Here is a 16,158-nt window from a genome sequence, read left to right as displayed (position 1 = left end):
TCCGTGGACTGGAAATCTGAGGAAGAGCGAAGTGTCGGTCGGACCGCTCTAGCGGCGCGGTAATCCCCTCCGTCACCTCACGGAAACCTTGCCAAACAGGCCTACACAGGCGGAACAGAAGAGCACTGCTGCGGCGTGGGAGGCCATCGTCCGTCTGGTACTCTGGTGCGGTGCGCGGCAGCGCTCGCCAGTCGCCACTGCACTACTGCTGGCTGCTGCTGCACTGCACCGCACCACACCCCGTCTCGCTTTTGCTGCCGCTGCAGGCCGGTCAGACCAGACAGGCAGCAGGCAGCCAGCCAGCCGCACACACGCAAGCACCGGCCCGGGCCCACACGCCTTTCCCAGCCCGCGCATCGGACCGGACCGGACCGGACCATACTGGACCGGACCGCGCGAACCGGTGGTCCAAGCCAACGCGGCCGTGTCACCACCGGCTTTCTTTCTGTCCGGACGCCACCGCTGCGTCACGCTGTCTACTCCCTACAAAGAGACCACACCGAATCTCCCCTCTCGTCTACCCTCCTCTCCTTCCTCGCCGCACACACAGACACACGCAAAAACATTTCTCCCCCCTCCCGACTGCTACTGCCGCTGCCTCCTCCCCCTTTCCGCCCGCCTTCGCTCCCTCCCAACCCCCTTCCTCCTCCGTCTAGGGTTTCCCGCCGCCGCCTGATCCGAGTCAGATGCCGCCCGCAACAGCCATGGCGCCGCCGTCCCAGCCCCCGTCTAACTCAGGTACGCGCGCGCCAGATCCGGTCAGCTCCGGCGGCCTTATCTCTCTACCTCTTGGCGTCCGCCGTCTCCTCTCCGAGGCGGGGCCTCGTGCTGATGGTGCCTTGCTCTGTTCCTGGCAGGGGATCCGCTGTACCCGGAGCTCTGGCGCGCCTGCGCCGGCCCGCTCGTCACCGTCCCCCGCGTCGGCGACCTCGTCTTCTACTTCCCCCAGGGGCACATCGAGCAGGTACTCCTCCTCCCTTCTCCTCCGCTGGAGCTTAGCTTGTCCCTCGCCCCCCCTGCCCTGCTCCGGACGCTGATTTGGAGTGCTCGGGGGCTCGCAGGTGGAGGCGTCCATGAACCAGGTCGCCGGGAACCAGATGCGCCTCTACGATCTGCCCCCCAAGCTGCTCTGCCGCGTGCTCAACGTCGAGCTCAAGGTTCCTTCCACTTCCCGCCGTCTTTTTTTTGTTTTTACCTTCCCCCGGTTTTTTCGCCCCCAATTCCGCACCTAGCGCGCCCGTTTCCCCTCCTGAGCGATTCCAGGTCCTGTGCTTACGCGTTCTGCGGGTTTGGGCAGGCGGAGACGGACACCGACGAGGTCTACGCGCAGATCATGCTCATGCCGGAGCCCGAGGTAGCCTCCCTCCCAGCTCGGACTATCTATGCTCGGCACGTAATTCCGGAATTTTCCCTCGGAACTAGGAGGTTCTCACTTGCTCTCGCTCTGCTTGCTCGTTCGTGCAGCAAACCGATGTGCCGGCTGAGAAGCCGAGTTCTGCACCTGCTGCGTCGCCGAGGCCAGCAGTCAGGTCCTTCTGCAAGACGCTCACCGCCTCGGACACCAGCACACACGGTGGCTTCTCTGTGCTGCGCCGACACGCTGACGAGTGCCTCCCTCCCCTGGTGTGTGCGCTCAACACCCCCCTGTGGATTCTGTTCCTCTGCTATTAATAGAAGTATAGAACTAGAGATGCGCGTGGTACTGCTTAAGCTTTGTGTCGTCTGGTGAGCTGACCTTCTTGTTTTTCCGTCGGCAGGATATGACCCAGTCGCCTCCCACACAGGAGCTGGTGGCGAAGGATCTGCATGGCATGGAGTGGCGCTTCCGCCACATCTTTAGAGGTAATTTGGGCTCCTCATTTGCCATGGTTCGCGCCTGCCTTGTATGCTACAGGATTGATTGATTTGCTTCACCGCTACTTCCGATTGTCGATTTATTCACTATTTGTAGTTTAGTTTATCTATCAGTTTCGCCGTGATTCGTTGCATTTATCGACTGAAAAGCTCGTTTTTTGTGCCTGATGTTGTTGATCACTAACCGTGCCCAAAAAATCCATCTTCAGGGCAGCCAAGGAGGCATCTCCTTCAGAGTGGTTGGAGTGTTTTTGTTAGTTCTAAAAGGCTTGTTGCTGGTGATGCCTTCATTTTCCTCAGGTTTGCTTTGTGTCCTGCCTACCCAGCACTGATAGCAATTCGCCGTTTTGGTGCTAAGTTTCTGTTGGGCCCTGTGCAGAGGAGAAAATGGTGAACTTCGAGTTGGTGTTAGGCGGGCAATGAGGCAATTGTCTAATGTACCTTCTTCAGTCATATCTAGCCAAAGCATGCACCTCGGAGTCCTTGCGACTGCATGGCACGCCATTAACACGAAGTCCATGTTCACTGTCTACTACAAGCCTAGGTACGTTGACATGTCTGCAGCAAACTGATTGCATTTCTGAGACTTTACATACTGACTTACCTTGATTATCTTGCTGACCTCTAAATGTCAATGTTAGGACGAGCCCTTCAGAGTTCATCATACCGTACGATCAATATATGGAGTCGGTAAAAAATAATTATTCTATTGGCATGAGATTCAGGATGAGGTTTGAAGGAGAAGAGGCGCCAGAGCAGAGGTAACTCCCTTATTTGGCCTTCTGTAGTTTGTGGCTTCATGTCACCTGGTCCCCTGATCCCCTCATTGTAGCTGCTCGTTATTTGTAGTTACCCTTGAGTGATAATTCGTGGTGTGTTATTATCTTGTCTTGTAGGTTTACTGGTACAATAGTTGGTTGTGAAAATCTTGACCCACTATGGCCTGATTCCAGTTGGAGATACTTGAAGGTAACTGCTTGTTCAAAGTTTATTATTTCCATTATGGTCTTAAATCTCAAGGAGGATTGTTTTTTTTCTGTATTATGAACTATAGGTGCGTTGGGATGAGCCTTCTACTATCCCGCGGCCAGATAGGGTCTCTCCTTGGAAGATAGAGCCTGCTTCATCGCCTCCTGTTAATCCACTCGTGCATTCTTCTAGAGCAAAAAGACCTAGACAAAACGTTCCTCCACCTTCACTTGAATCATCTGTTCTCACAAAAGAAGGTAAGTGCAGTAGATCGTTCAGTTTCAAGAGCAACGGTGACAAAAATGTAGCCAGGCTAATGCTTTGCAAATCATCTTCTGCAATTTGCAGGTGCAACCAAGGTCGAAATCGATTCAGCTCAAACACAACACCAAAATTCGGTCTTGCAAGGTCAGGAGCAGATGACCTTGAGGAACAACCTGACTGAAAGCGCTGATTCTGATTCCACTGTTCAGAAGCCGATGATGTGGTCCCCATCACTCAATGGGAAAGCCCACACTCATTTTCAGCAGAGACCTGCTATGGATAATTGGATGCCATTGGGAAGGCGTGAAAATGACTTCAAGGACACCCGTTCTGCCTTCAAGGATGCCCGCACCGCCTCTCAATCATTTGGAGATACACAGGGTTTTTTTGTGCAAGCTTATGATGACAATCATCACCGTCTCTCTTTCAAAAATCAGGGTTCAACTCATCGCTTCGCAGATCCGTACTTCTATATGCCTCAACAATCGTCAGTGACGGTTGAATCAAGCACAAGGACACAAACAGCAAACAATGACTTGTGTTTCTGGGGTGACCAGAATGCTATGTACGGCAATCCAAGTGACCAACAACAGGGTTTCAACTTTGGACAAAACCCATCAAGTTGGTTGAACCAGCCATTTCCCCAGGTTGAACAGCCACGAGTGGTCAGGCCTCATGCAACGGTTGCTCCATTTGATCTGGAGAAGACTAGAGAAGGAAGTGGCTTCAAGATTTTTGGGTTCCAAGTTGATACAACCAGTCCATCTCCTGTCCAATTGAGCTCTCCATTGCCCGCTATCCAGGAGCATGTGTTACAAACTCGACCATCGGCACCGGTGAATGAATTGCAACCTGTGCAAATTGAGTGCTTGCCTGAGGGATCTGTAAGCACAGCTGGAACTGCAACGGAGAACATTCAGCAAGCCCCGCAGAGTTCAAAAGATATCCAAAGCAAGTCCCAGGGTGCTTCAACAAGGAGCTGTACAAAGGTATTGTTTTCTCTCTTTTTTTTTCTTTCATTTTTGTGACCATGCACTTGTCTATATTAGTCAGTTTGTGCATTCGGTTGGGAATATACTATCAGTTATCGGCTCATTCAGTTATTAAAACAAAATAATCTGTTTAGATAAGGCAGTATTTCTATACAGTTCTTAAATCCTGGTAATCATCCATATCCAGACAGGTCCTTGATTATCCCGTGTGTCAAAGCTGTAATGCTCACTGGCACCGATCAAATCGGCCAATATTCGCCTAAAGTTACATCTCTTTTCGATAGAATTAAAAAAATTTACTCGACATACCTGATGATGATACATGGATCCTTTCTTGGTGTGCATGGATTGGTTTGTTTTGTCCATGCAGAATGGATTGGTTGCAGCATTGTTGTTGAACATATAATAATTTTGCATAATTGCCTGTTGTGGCTGAACCTGCATTCTTTCTAGTCCTATGATTCTACCCTCCGGGAATTTACGCTTCTGATTTGAATGGCCATCAGGTTCATAAGCAAGGAGTCGCACTTGGCAGGTCGGTGGACCTCTCTAAATTCACCGACTACGGCGAACTCCAAGCAGAGCTGGACAAGATGTTTGACTTCGAGGGTGAATTGGTATCTGGCAGCCAAAACTGGCAGATCGTCTATACCGACGACGAGGGCGATATGATGCTTGTGGGAGACGACCCGTGGGAGTAAGTATTCATCCTTTCTGGGAGCTCGACACGCGCATGCGCTTGTGTTCCAGCACTGACACCAGTTCGTCGTCGTTGTCGTTGTTTTTACGAGCAGAGAGTTCTGCAGCATAGTGCGCAAGATCTACATCTACACGAAGGAGGAGGTCCAGAAGATGAACTCGAAATCAGCTGCGCCAAGGAAGGAGGAATCTCCGGCAGCGGGCGGCGGAGGAGGTTGCGCCGCCGCCACAAACGAGTAGTATGGTGGTTTGCTCTTGGTGGCAAGTTGAGGCCAAGGTTTTACTACTGCTATTGTTATTGCTGATTTGCTCTCCCCGCCTTCCGGTGTAAATATCTGTGTGTACCCAGTCCCGGCCTTGTGCTAGTAAGTAGCAAGCAGTGTTACCTTTTGGTATTTTAACCAGCAGCTAAGTTCGCGGCATTTTAGTCCCTGTAAGCGGTAAGCAGCTCTGTAGCGTGAGATAGATGGCCAAGCGCCGGTACGTACGTGTAGTGTCTGGTCTTCTCACTGAGTGTACTATAAAGAGTTAATATAGGAGCTGACCCTGTGAACCCGCGTGATGGATGCATATGCTTAGTGCAAACCTGCATTTTGTCTCTATTTGACCATCTGTACACGCATGATCGCCTTGCTTGCCTGGTGTCTGGTCTGCTGATGGCAGCGCAAAGCGAAAGGCAAATGCATTGAAGGGAAGGCAAGTGGAGGTTGGAGTTGATGCTGCGGGGTGCGGGCGCGATTTGCTGTCCCTTTCCGGTGTGCGGTGTTGACTGACGCGCGCGAGCACGAAACTGGGGGAAGTGGTGGTGCCGCTGAGCTATTTTCTGCAGTGGAAGGCTAGAGAGGAAGGGAAGGTGCCGGGGCAACCAACCAAGCAAGCAGGCGACAGGCGTGTGGCACGGGCGTCTCCGTGGAAAAGCCAAACCAAAACCACCCATCCATATCGTTTCCTCGTCCAGTTGGCGCCACTGGTATGCACTCCCAAGTTCCGTGTCGTGTTTGACCCGTCCGCGCACCTGCGGTGGCGCTCGTGCCACCGGTGCCAGCCGTCTCCATCCCCCGGTCAACGTAGCAGGATCCCTGCACTCGCCTTGGACCGGCAGGAGAGAGAGAGAGGAGGGTTCACCAGACCGGACGCCACACCTGGTGCCGTGCCGTGTAGCGTGGCTGGAAACTGGAAAGGGACCTGGCTTTCCGTGTGCAGGTAGGCCGAAACGTGGCGGCGAGGTTCGCTGCATGCTGATCCGATGCCTCCCTCGCTCATTGGGTCGTCGCAGGACGGGAAGTGGAACGTGCCATGTGCCTGACAATCCTACAGCTACAGGGTCGTCGTCGTCACCCACTGTCTGCGCCCTCGTGGCTGTCGTGGTAGCAACAGCGGCCTGGCTAGCACACACAGATGGTACTGTGCGCCGCACCCAGGACAAGCTTTGACCGGGACTGGACTGCTTGTTGTCTCTCTTTTGTCTTGTCCTTTTTTTTAAAGGACCAACTTTTCCCTTTCTTTATTATAATCCTGCATATTCCTCAATATGTACGTACGTATACGTACTCTGCTATACGTATACCGAGGGGAAGCATCAACCATTCATTTGGCTGTTTGCCTCTGCCATCTGCTGCCTGTGTGGCCACTGTGCCTGCCTTGTGTGTCTGCTGCATGCACTGGGACCAGAGGGGCAGAGGGGTACTTGTATCTATTTCTTTGGTGACTATCTATTTCTAAGCCTGTATCCAGCAACGTTCTTTAAAATTCATCATCTAAAAAAATATTCTCTATCCTTTACATTCTCTTTTAAAAGATTTCATCCTCTATATCTATATCCTCTCTAACAACGTCCTTTAAATCACGTCCTCTATACCTATATATACCTATAGTGTTAACATAATCCATATCCAACATTACTTATTCCTTGGTTTTCATATAATTTGATTTCGTGGTCACGTCCATAATAAAAAATACATAATTTTAATATTTCACTACTACAATTTGTGAACGTATAGTATTTAAAAAAATAATTTCCTGTTCACTATATTCCTTCTCATACATTTCGTCGAACACGTTGAATACATCGCTCGGGAGTTGTTATCTTCAAGCTCGTGGGCGAGCACATGAGGTGTTGCCCAGTTCTTGCTTGTGTCCATAGCAGCATCGCTGGAGGTCTCCGTCCTCGCCGTACAAGCGGCCGAACTTGTCATCGCCGCACATGCCATGGCGCTCGACCAAACAGCCTCGAAGGAGGTCACCCTGCGCTCGAGTGCGTCGCTGACCTCCAATCCTCCGCCATCTACTCGTGGCAACTCGAGGTAGGCCAAGTCATCACTGCCACGCCCACCGCCACCGTGCCTCCACCCTCCGATGACCCATGTCTTCTGTCATGCCTTGACTGAGCTCTCCTGAGCTGAAAGCGAATGGATAGAGGACGCACAGTGAACCACCAACAATAGTGTGTGCCAGGACCACCCGCTATTTTAGCGAATGCTTTACATGTCTTTGCTGGACTGGTCCAGAACGTCTCCATTTGCTAGATTTGGCGAACAGAACGCTTTAGCGTTCACTGCTGGAGCCAGCCTAAGCCCCTAAAATACCAATCCGAAACTGGAAAACCTCGATAATGAGTAGATTGTTCTACTGAGAGGAATATGGTGACATACATTCTTTGTGTTGATTTGTTGATGGAGAGTAGTCGCTACTGCCGGCGTCACCTCCATAGCATGCAGAGGAACAACAAGCATCGGGATCTGAGCCGCCTTAGGTTATCGCGTTTCTAGTCACTCCGACGCCTAGGCGATGGGTCCTGTATGTGGATTAGGGTTTCGGGTGAGGTATTACCATTAGTCTTTCTTGCGTCCCCTTAATCCTTTATATAGCATCGTGTGACCGGGGGCTCCAAAAAAGATCAGCGTGGGCTCTCCCAATCAAGGGCCCGATTAAGGAGATGGATAGTTGGGTTTAGCCCAATCCGGTCACTGATGACCGGCTGTAGAGAACACACCCAACAATTCCCCCTTTGTTCTATGCATTCCTTATACTCAGTTTTTTGGATTTCATCCCTTGGCAAGTTTACACATAGAGACCAATGCGTGACAATGACCGATTAAGTATCACCGTACTCATTGACTACAATATGCTCTCCTGCTTCAGAATGAAAGGATACTTTACTAGGTTGCAATCTGTAGTCCCCTGTGATTCAAGATCATAGGCACTCCCTTAAACCCATGACGACTACGTGTTGTCTTAACACGTTGGGTGGAATACCTTTTTATGAGCGGATCCGCTCGCATTTGCTATCTTCTGTTATGCTCAACTTTTATGGTTTGATCTTGAATCTTGTAAGTGCAATCAACCCTAATTGAGGGTTTTGGTGATTAAATGACAAAACAAACTGAGATTCTAACAAGTTTGCTCCTAGCATGTACACAGTAATTCTACAGACAGGAGAAGCACAGATCTTACGAACATAAAAATAGAAAGCACAGCGGATTTAAAATTCCACATCAAATGGCGTGCTCCAAGTGCTTAGAAACATTGGCGGTGCTAAATTTATAATTCTTGAGTCATAGGAATCACCGTGCAATTAAGAGGGATCTGCGATGGTTAAGTAAGTTGTGCAATGAGCTAAGTTCAAAATCCTTTGAAAACATCTTCGAGAACATTTTTCCAGATCATGAATGCCCTTGAGAAAAACAAATTTCACTTCCCACAAAAACTCCACTTTTGTTCTCTTCAAAATACTCAAAATTTGGTTTCAGCCCTGAAAACCGGTTCAACCGATCCTGAAACCGGTTCAACCGGTTTTGGGACTGCTCCTCTGCCATCCCTGCTCTGACCTGTCTGACAGTCAGAGCTGTCAGAAAAGTCGCTGCAGATATTTTTGGAAAACCGGTTCAACCGGATTTTTCCCTTACTCAACCGGTTTAGAATCCGGTCGAGTCTCCGGCTGAGTAGGTCAGTGAACCGGGATCTCCCTGGTAGAAACCGGTTCAACCGGTCTGAAAACCGGTTCAACCGGTTTTTACTCTTTTTCTCCCAACGGCTGCCAGCTTTTGGGGGATCCTTTATATACCCCCTCACACACTCTCCCTCATTTACTTCTGCCTCTCCCACGAAATCTTGGCTGACCAAACTCCCAACAAGTGCATTCATTTCACCTTTCACACCCGCAATCGCATCTCCTTCAATCATTTGAAGGACCCTTGGTGTGAGGTGAACTCGATCGAACACACTGTTAATTTCATCTCGATTCTCATATTCTCTTTGTTCTTGAGCTCGTTGCAAACTTAACCTTGTGCGAATTTGTTGCTCTTGGAACCTCGTGTTCCTTGACGGTTAGAGGTTGCTTGGGAGTCTCCAAATTTGTGGACGACCCCAAGAAGTTTGTATCACCCGCTCTTTGAGCTTATTTGAGAAGAGATTGCCTTGACCTTTGTGGTCGGCTTGTGGAGGATTAGGGTTGGAAAAGACCCGACCCTTTGTGGGCTCCTCAACGAGGAGTAGGACACCTTTGTGGTGGTTGCCAAACCTCGGGTTATATTGCGTGTTCTTGTGTGTTGTTGTTAAGCGCTTTAAATTCGTTGGTTGGTTCATATTATCCATTCGAGTAGATTTTGTGTAGGGCAAGTCTTTAGCTATATTCTTCACTACTTCGTATTTGTTTAACAGATTATCTAATCTAAGTTGAGCAGGTTCAAACTTGTTCAGTTGTAATTAAAATCAACTAAACCGGTTTGCACCAGTGCAACTTTAATTTAACCTATCTCGAAGTTTTTAGTGAAAATTTTCAGGTGTAGCCTATTCACCCCCCCTCTAGGCTACTTTCAATTGGTATCAAAGCTTTGTACCTCGTTTTACGCTTAACCGCGTGAGGAAACGATCATGTCTACTCAACGGGACCATGTGGATCCTCTCCTCGAGGAAATCCCCATCACATCTTCCGGTGAGGAAGTGGACCCCAAGGTCCTCGACCTCGCCATGAAGATTGTCGAGAAGATGTTCCTCAAAATGAAAGAGGAAGATGCTAAGAAAAAGGCCGAAGAAGAAGAATCAAGAAGAAAGGCCGAAGAAGATAAGGTAAAGGAAAATTTGATTACAATGACGATCTAGTGGATCTTTTGGTGTCGAAGGTGTTGAGCAAGGTAAGTCTCAACATCGAGGGATCATCTACCAAAAGCAAAGGTAACGAATTTAGTAAAGTTCAATTCGATTACTCTAGAAATTTTATCCCCAACTTTTCTTCCGCCCCACTTGGAAAGTTACCAACTCTTAGTGAGTTGAACTATGACAAGTGGGCCGACAAGATGAAGTCGCATTTAATCGGTGTGCATCCTAGTCTTTGGGAGATTGTTAATGTAGGTATGTATAAGCCCGCCCAAGGAGAAGAGATGACTCCAGAAATGATGCAAGAGGTTCATCGCAATGCTCAAGTAGTGAGCATAATTAAAGGAAGTTTTTGTCCGAAAGAATACCGGAAAGTTCAAGGAAGAGAAGATGCCCGTGACATTTGGAATATTCTTAAAATGTCACATGAAGGAGATCCCAAAGCTAAGAGACATAGAGTTGAAGCTTTGGAAAGTGAGCTTGCAAGATATGATTGGACAAAGGGTGAGTCGCTTCAATCACTCTTTGATCGGTTGATGGTGTTAGTAAACAAAATAAGAGTACTTGGGAGTGAAGATTGGAGTGACTCCAAGGTCACAAGATTATTCATGAGAGCATATAAAGAAAAGGATAAGAGTCTTGCAAGGATGATAAGGGATCGTGATGACTATGAGGATATGACGCCTCATCAATTATTTGCAAAGATTCAACAACACGAGTCCGAAGAAGCCCCTATCAAGACAAGAGACTCTCATGCCTTGATCACTAATGAACAAGACACCCCCAAGAAGAACAAAGACCACAAAGCAAAGAAAGTGGTCGAGACCTCAAGTGATGAAGATAGCTCAAGTGATGAAGACACAACTATGTTCATCAAAACATTCAAGAAATTTGTAAGAAAAAATGACAAGTTCCAAAGGAAAGGAAAGAAGAGGGCATGCTATGAATGTGGCCAAATCGGTCATTTCATAGCGGATTGTCCTAACAAGAAGGAACAAGAAGCCAAGAAGGAATACAAGAAGGACAAGTTCAAAAAGGGAGGCAAGACCAAGGGACACTTCAAGAAGAAGAAATATGGTCAAGCCCATATTGGTGAAGAATGGAACTCTGATGAAGAGAGTTCTAGCTCCGAGGAAGAGGAAGTGGTGGCAAACGTGGCCATCCAATCTACATCAAGCTCGCAACTCTTCACCAACCTACAAGACGACTCCTACACTCCAACTTGCCTCATGGCAAAAGGAGATAAGGTAACCATATTTAGTAATGATTTTCCAAATGATGATGATGATGAATAAATTGCCATGAAAAATAAAATGATTAAAGAATTTGGCTTGAATGGATACAATGTTATCACCAAATTAATGGAGAAGCTAGATAAAAGAAAAGCAACTCTTGATGCTCAAGAAGACTTGCTTATCCTTGAAAAGGAAAGAAACCTAGAGCTTCAAGAATTGCTTCACAATAAAGATGAAATGCTAGATGTCTTGACTAAGGAAGTATCTTTAGTCAATATAGCTATAGATAATAAAGATAAAGAATTAATTAATATGAAAACCTCTATAGCTAATCTTGCAAATGAAAAGAATGCACTTGAAACAAGCATGTTAAGCTTGAATGTTCAAAATCAAGAACTTCAAGTGCAACTTGAAAATTGCAAGAACATCAATGCCTCATCTTTAGTGATTGAATCTAAGTCTAGCTCCTTAAATGATAATTTTTGCAAACATTGTGCCAAATATCATGCTTCTTGTTGTCTAACTAACCATGCAAGGAAGAATAGCCCACATGTGAAGGTCAAAGGAATATTGAAAAGATGCTCTAGCAATGATGGGTTAAAGAAAGTTGAACCCAAGTACAAGTCCCTAAAGCCCAACAATGGAAGAAGGGGGCTTGGGTTCAACTCATCCAAGGAAAACCCTAGCACAGTGCATAAGGGGTGGAGATCCCCCAAGTTCATAGAGGGAACCACCCTATATGATGCCTTGGGGAGGATTCACTCCTCAAATGACAAGTCACCTCAAGTTAAGGTAAACTTGAGTTCCACAAAGAGTAAGATGAAGGAAGTGGGATCCTCAAGTGGACAACAATTTAATGCTCCCATTTCTCACTCTTATCTTTGTGATTATATGTTGACTTGGGATTTAGGTAAATTGGTTGTCAAATATGTGGGTGCCTACACTAAAAGAAAAGTCATGAAAAGAAGTGTGTGGGTACCCAAGGCTATAACTAACACTGTAGGACCCAATTCAATTTGGGTACCTAAAAGCATAGCCTAAACTTGTTTTACAGGTCTACTCCTCTGGTGGGTCAAGTTGGGTGCTTGACAGTGGATGTACAAATCACATGACCGGGGAGGAAGACATGTTTCATTCATTGCAACTAACTCAAGAAGCACAAGAAATTGTGTTTGGAGATAGTGGCAAGAGTAAGGTGATTGGTATTGGTAAAATTCCTATCTCTGACCAACAATCACTTTCAAATGTTTTATTGGTAGATTCTTTAAGCTACAATTTGTTGTCCGTTTCACAACTTTGTGGAATGGGTTATAATTGTTTATTTTCTGATGTGGATGTGAAGATCCTTAAAAGGGAGGACTCCTCAGTTGCCTTTACGGGTTGCTTGAAGGGCAAGCTTTATCTTGTTGATTTCACAACAAGTAAAGTGACGCCTGAGACTTGTTTAGTGGCAAAGTCCGACAAGGGTTGGCTATGGCATCGCCGGCTAGCCCATGTCGGTATGAGGAATTTGGCCAAACTTCAAAAGGATAATCACATCATTGGACTAACAAATATTGTATTTGAGAAAGATAGGGTTTGTGGCGCATGCCAAGCAGGAAAGCAACATGGAGTCCCACATCAATCAAAGAATGTGGTCACAACAAAGAGGCCATTGGAGCTTCTTCACATGGACCTCTTCGGACCTGTGGCTTACATTAGCATTGGTGGTAGTAAGTATGGTTTAGTCATTGTTGATGATTTTTCTCGATTCACCTGGGTTTTCTTTTTGAGTGATTGAAAGGGAATTAGGCTTACACCTATTTCCTGATTGGTTTTGGTGGTTGAATTGCCCAACACAAATAATTGGACTAACTAGTTTGCTCTAGTCTATAAGTTATACAGGTGCCAAAGGTTCACACTTAGCCAATAAAAAGACCAAGAATTGGGTTCAACAAAGGAGCAAAGGGACAACCGAAGGCTGCCCTGGTCTGGCACACCGGACTGTCCGGTGCACCACCGGACAGTGTCCGGTGCGCCAGGGGACTCCAAGCCAAACTTCGCACCTTCGGTAATTTTCAGAGGCGCTTCACTATAATTCACCGGACTGTCCGGTGCTACACCGGACAGTGTCCGGTGCTCCAGAGAAGAGCGGCTCTGAACTCGCCAGCTTCGGATTTCTGCTCCGCTATAATTCACCGGACATGTCCGGTGCACACCGGACTGTCCGGTGAGCCAGCGGAGCAACGACTACTTCGCGCAAACGGTCGTCTGCAACGCATTAAATGCGCGCCAGCGCGCAGAGGAGCAGAGCACGCGCGGGTGGCACACCGGACAGTCTACAGGACTTGTCCGGTGCACCACCGGACAGCCAGGCGGGCCCACACGTCAGAGCTCCAACGGTCGGAACCCAATGGCCTGGTGACGTGGCTGGCACACCGGACACTGTCCGGTGGCGCACCGGACTGTCCGATGCGCCATGCGACAGTAGCCTCCACCAAACAGCTAGTTTGGTGGTTGGGGTTATAAATACCCCCAACCACCCCACATTCAAGACATCCAAGTTTTCCACCTTCCAACTACTTACAAGAGCTCTAGCATTCAATTCTAGACACACTCAAGTGATCAAATCCTCTCCCAATTCCACCCAAAGCTTTAGTGACTAGTGAGAGAGATTTGTTGTGTTCTTTTGAGCTCTTGCGCTTGGATTGCTTCTTTTCTTTCTCAATCTTTCTTGAGACCAAACTCACTTGTAATTGAGGCAAGAGACACCAATTGTGTGGTGGTCCTTGCGGGAACTTTGTGTTCCAAGTGTTTGAGAAGAAGAAGCTCACTCAGTCCGAGGGACCGTTTGAGAGAGGGAAAGGGCTGAAAGAGACCTGGTCTTTGTGACCACCTCAACGGGGAGTAGGTTTGCAAGAACCGAACCTCGGTAAAACAAATCCGCGTGTCATACTCTTTATTCGCTTACGATTTGTTTTGCATCCTCTCTCGCAGACTTGATTATATTTCTAACGCTAACTCGGCTTGTAGTTGTGATTAATTTTGTAAATTTCAGTTTCGCCCTATTCACCCCCCTCCAGGCGAATTTCAATTGGTATCAGAGCCCAGTGCTTCATTAGAGCCTAACCGCTCGAAGTGATGTCGGGAGATCACGCCAAGAGGGAAATGGAGACCGGCGACAAGCCCATCGGCGATAAGCCCACTACAAGTCACGGGAAGGCTTCATCGAAAGAGTCCCGCAACAAAAAGAAAGGGAAGGAAAAGAAAGCCTCTTCCCACAAGTCGCATCGGAGTGGCGACAAGAAAAAGAAGATGAGGAAGGTGGTTTACTACGAGACCGACACTTCATCACCTTCCACCTCCGGCTCCGACGTGCCATCCATCACTTCTAAGCGCCATGAGCGCAAGAAGTTTAGTAAGATCCCCCTACGCTATCCTCGCATTCCTAAACATACGCCTTTACTTTCCGTCCCATTAGGCAAACCACCAACTTTTGATGGTGAAGATTATGCAAGGTGGAGTGATTTAATGCGATTTCATCTAACCTCACTCCACAAAAGTATATGGGATGTCGTTGAGTTTGGTGTACAGGTACCATCCGTAGGGGATGAGGATTATGATGAGGACGAGGTTGCCCAAATTGAGCACTTCAACTCCCAAGCCACAACTATACTCCTCGCCTCTCTAAGTCGAGAGGAGTATAACAAGGTGCAAGGATTAAAGAGCGCCAAGGAAGTTTGGGACGTGCTCAAGACCGCGCACGAGGGAGATGAGCTAACCAAAATCACCAAGCGGGAGACGATCGAGGGGGAGCTCGGTCGCTTCCGGCTTTGCAAAGGGGAAGAGCCACAAGACATGTACAACCGGCTCAAAACCTTGGTGAACCAAGTGCGCAACCTCGGGAGCAAAAAGTGGGATGACCACGAGATGGTTAAGGTTATTCTTAGATCACTCATTTTCCTTAACCCAACTTAAGATCAATTAATTCGTGGTAATCCTAGATATACACTAATGACTCCCGAGGAAGTAATCGGGAATTTTGTGAGCTTTGAGTATATGATCAAGGGCTCAAAGAAGATCAACGAGCTAGATGATCCCTCCACGTCCGAAGCACAACCGGTGGCATTTAAGGCGACTGAGGAGAAGGAGGAGGAGTCTACACCGAGTAGACAACCAATCGATGCCTCAAAGCTTGACAACGAGGAAATGGCGCTCGTCATCAAGAGCTTCCGCCAAATCCTCAAGCAAAGGAGGGGGAAAGATTACAAGCCCCGCTCCAAGAAGGTTTGCTACAAGTGTGGTAAGCCCGGTCATTTTATTGCAAAATGTCCACTATCTAGTGACAGTGACAGGGGCGACGACAAAAAGGGGAGAAGAAAGGAGAAGAAGTGGTACTACAAGAAGAAGGGCGGCGATGCCCATGTTTGTCGTGAGTGGGACTCCGACGAAAGCTCTAGGGACTCCTCCTCCGACGAGGACGCCGCCAACATCGCCGTCACCAAGGGACTTCTCTTCCCCAACGTCGGCCACAAGTGCCTCATGGCAAAGGACGGCAAAAGGAAGAAGGTTAAATCCAAATCCTCCACTAGATATGAGTCTTCTAGCGATGATAATGCTAGTGATGAGGAAGATAATTTGCGTACACTTTTTGCCAACCTAAACATGCAACAAAAGGAAAAATTAAATGAATTGATTAGTGCTATACATGAGAAGGATGATCTCTTGGACTCCCAAGAGGACTTCCTTATTAAAGAGAACAAAAAGCATGTTAAGGTAAAAAATGCTTATGCTCTAGATGTAGAAAAGTGCGAAAAATTATCTAGTGAGCTAAGCACTTGCCATGAGACTATTGACAACCTTAGAAATGAAAATGCTAATTTGTTAGCTAAGGTTGATTCAAATGTTTGTAATGTTTCAATTCCCAATCCTAGAAATGATAATGATGATTTGCTTGCTAAGATTGAAGAATTGAACATTTCTCTTGCTAGCCTTAGAGATGAAAATGAAAAATTGCTTGCTAAGGCTAAAGATTTTGATAATTGCAATGCTATCATTTCCGACCTTAGAAG

The 16,158-nt window shown here is 47.5% G+C and overlaps 1 protein-coding gene across 1 annotated transcript; it reads left to right on the top strand.

Moving 5' to 3' along the window:
• The first annotated feature begins 545 nt into the window (after positions 1-545).
• LOC100274571 (Auxin response factor 10) lies at positions 546-5,329 on the top strand. The gene is made up of 14 exons (NM_001320127.1): positions 546-738; positions 858-964; positions 1,062-1,157; positions 1,298-1,354; positions 1,465-1,623; positions 1,758-1,842; positions 2,064-2,154; positions 2,234-2,398; positions 2,496-2,615; positions 2,751-2,823; positions 2,909-3,080; positions 3,172-4,076; positions 4,586-4,776; positions 4,874-5,329. Exons 1-14 carry the CDS (start codon positions 687-689, stop codon positions 5,016-5,018), a joined length of 2,418 nt encoding a protein of 805 aa, NP_001307056.1. The 5' UTR covers positions 546-686; the 3' UTR covers positions 5,019-5,329.
• The last annotated feature ends 10,829 nt before the right edge of the window (positions 5,330-16,158 follow it).

This window comes from Zea mays, chromosome 3, assembly GCF_902167145.1.
Source record: "Zea mays cultivar B73 chromosome 3, Zm-B73-REFERENCE-NAM-5.0, whole genome shotgun sequence".
NCBI lineage: Eukaryota > Viridiplantae > Streptophyta > Magnoliopsida > Poales > Poaceae > Zea > Zea mays.
Note: the sequence above shows the minus strand (reverse complement) of the source record. Positions and strands in the feature narration are given on the sequence as shown.

Excerpts from the sequence above, each read along its gene's own strand:
- LOC100274571 (NM_001320127.1), top strand. The coding sequence starts at position 687 with ATGCCGCCCGCAACAGCCATGGCGCCGCCGTCCCAGCCCCCGTCTAAC. Across the intron at positions 1,158-1,297 it reads TGCTCAACGTCGAGCTCAAG|GCGGAGACGGACACCGACGA; the intron begins GTTCCTTCCACT and ends GGGTTTGGGCAG. Across the intron at positions 4,077-4,585 it reads CAACAAGGAGCTGTACAAAG|GTTCATAAGCAAGGAGTCGC; the intron begins GTATTGTTTTCT and ends AATGGCCATCAG.